Here is a 1,554-nt window from a genome sequence, read left to right on the forward strand (position 1 = left end):
ACGGGCCCCAGTTTATCTCTAGTGACTTTGCCGAGTTTATGAATAGAAATGGTATAATACATAAACGTGTAGCGCCATATCATCCTGCTTCCAACGGGGCAGCGGAACGTACCGTTCAAATTGTGAAGGCGGCGCTAATTAAGCAATTACTTGATCCTAATCCACGTAAACGAAACTTGTCATTACACCACAAGTTAGCAAACTTCCTTATTACTTACCGTAATAGTCCTCATACCACGACGGGTAGAACACCCGCAGAGTTATTTCTAAAGAGACAACCTAGAACTAGGTTCTCATTACTGAAGCCTAATCTGGCTCAAGAAATTGATAGGAAGCAAGCTAAACAAACTGAGTATCATGACAAGGGTCGTGTACAAGAACGGATATTGCATGTAGATGATAGAGTTAGAGTCAAGAGTAATGTAGGTGGACTAGTTAAATGGTTGCCTGGTAAGGTAACCAAGGTTTGTGGTTCTCGTACCTATTTGGTATACATGTATAACAATTGTAAGATTCGATTTGTACACATAGACCACATATTGAGTTCCAAAGAGAAGGGGGTACCATGTAAGTCTGCAGACAATCCCTCAGTAGACGTACAAGTCCCACTGATTAGTCCAGAAGGACTTCCGATAGAGGTTCTGGATGGTCCAGAAAAATCCGAAAATGGGAAAGGGACTCCGGGTCAGAAGGACCAGGTTCCACTAAGTGTGGGTCCACAAATTGCTGATATTCAGCCAAGCCCTCTGGTACCTAGTGCAGGTATTGCTCAGGAGAGGCGCTATCCTGTAAGAGTCCGTAAGGCTCCAGATAGACTAAATTTGTAAACAGGCACACAAATAACAACTCAGTGTGTCAACAGTTTTATTGGTGTTGTGTTATACTAGTGTTCCTTTTGAGTTAAACCAATAATTAACCCTAATTGTTAGTTGAAATTCACAAAATAATACATTTCCTGTGAAATGGGATGAGAGTGGCGTAGTTCATAAAAATTCTATACTGTTCTGTAGTTCAACAATTTTTCACAGGGATGACAATTTCTTTAAGGGGGGAGGAATGTAATATACATGGATCATTTAAATACTGTAACATTATGTGTGTATAAGAGAGATGTGAGCCCTCTAGAGTTTGTGAAATAAATTGTTCTGGAAATGAAGTCATTGTGTACGTTTTGATACGTTCTTGAACCCAAAGATATTACACCTAGGCGCTGCCGAGAACGAAATTATGGTTTCAGGCAGATGGTCGAGCAACGCTTTCAAACGGTACATCAGACCAGGTCATTTTACCCTTAACAATAGCTAAAGTTCTACCCTCTAGCTTGGCTCATCTCCGAGCTCTTTTCATCACAATTGTTTGTTTCTGTTACTCACATTTTCTCATGTGTCAGCGTATACTGTACATGCTGTGTATTTCTTTGAATATATATTTATTCTATGGCATTTTTAGCGCAAGCAACGTCCCGTCCACATTGGAAATGAACTATAAAGCAATATCAATAAATATTATGAATGTATAACTATTATAAGTACATCCTTCTGGGGATTACAGTGG

At 39.8% G+C, this 1,554-nt stretch overlaps 1 protein-coding gene across 1 annotated transcript in view; it reads left to right on the forward strand.

The window, feature by feature from the left end:
* LOC117124254 (uncharacterized protein K02A2.6-like) overlaps nucleotides 1–827 on the forward strand; it is a 2,337-nt gene extending 1,510 nt beyond the window's left edge. The window contains exon 2 of the mRNA XM_033270413.1: nucleotides 12–827. Coding sequence (XP_033126304.1) covers nucleotides 12–827 — 816 coding nt within the window. The remainder of the gene's footprint in view (nucleotides 1–11) is intronic.
* The last annotated feature ends 727 nt before the right edge of the window (nucleotides 828–1,554 follow it).

Source organism: Anneissia japonica, unplaced genomic scaffold (genome assembly GCF_011630105.1).
Source record: "Anneissia japonica isolate Jap-2015-1 unplaced genomic scaffold, ASM1163010v1 scaffold23521_len3238_cov189, whole genome shotgun sequence".
Taxonomy (NCBI): Eukaryota; Metazoa; Echinodermata; class Crinoidea; order Comatulida; family Comatulidae; genus Anneissia; species Anneissia japonica.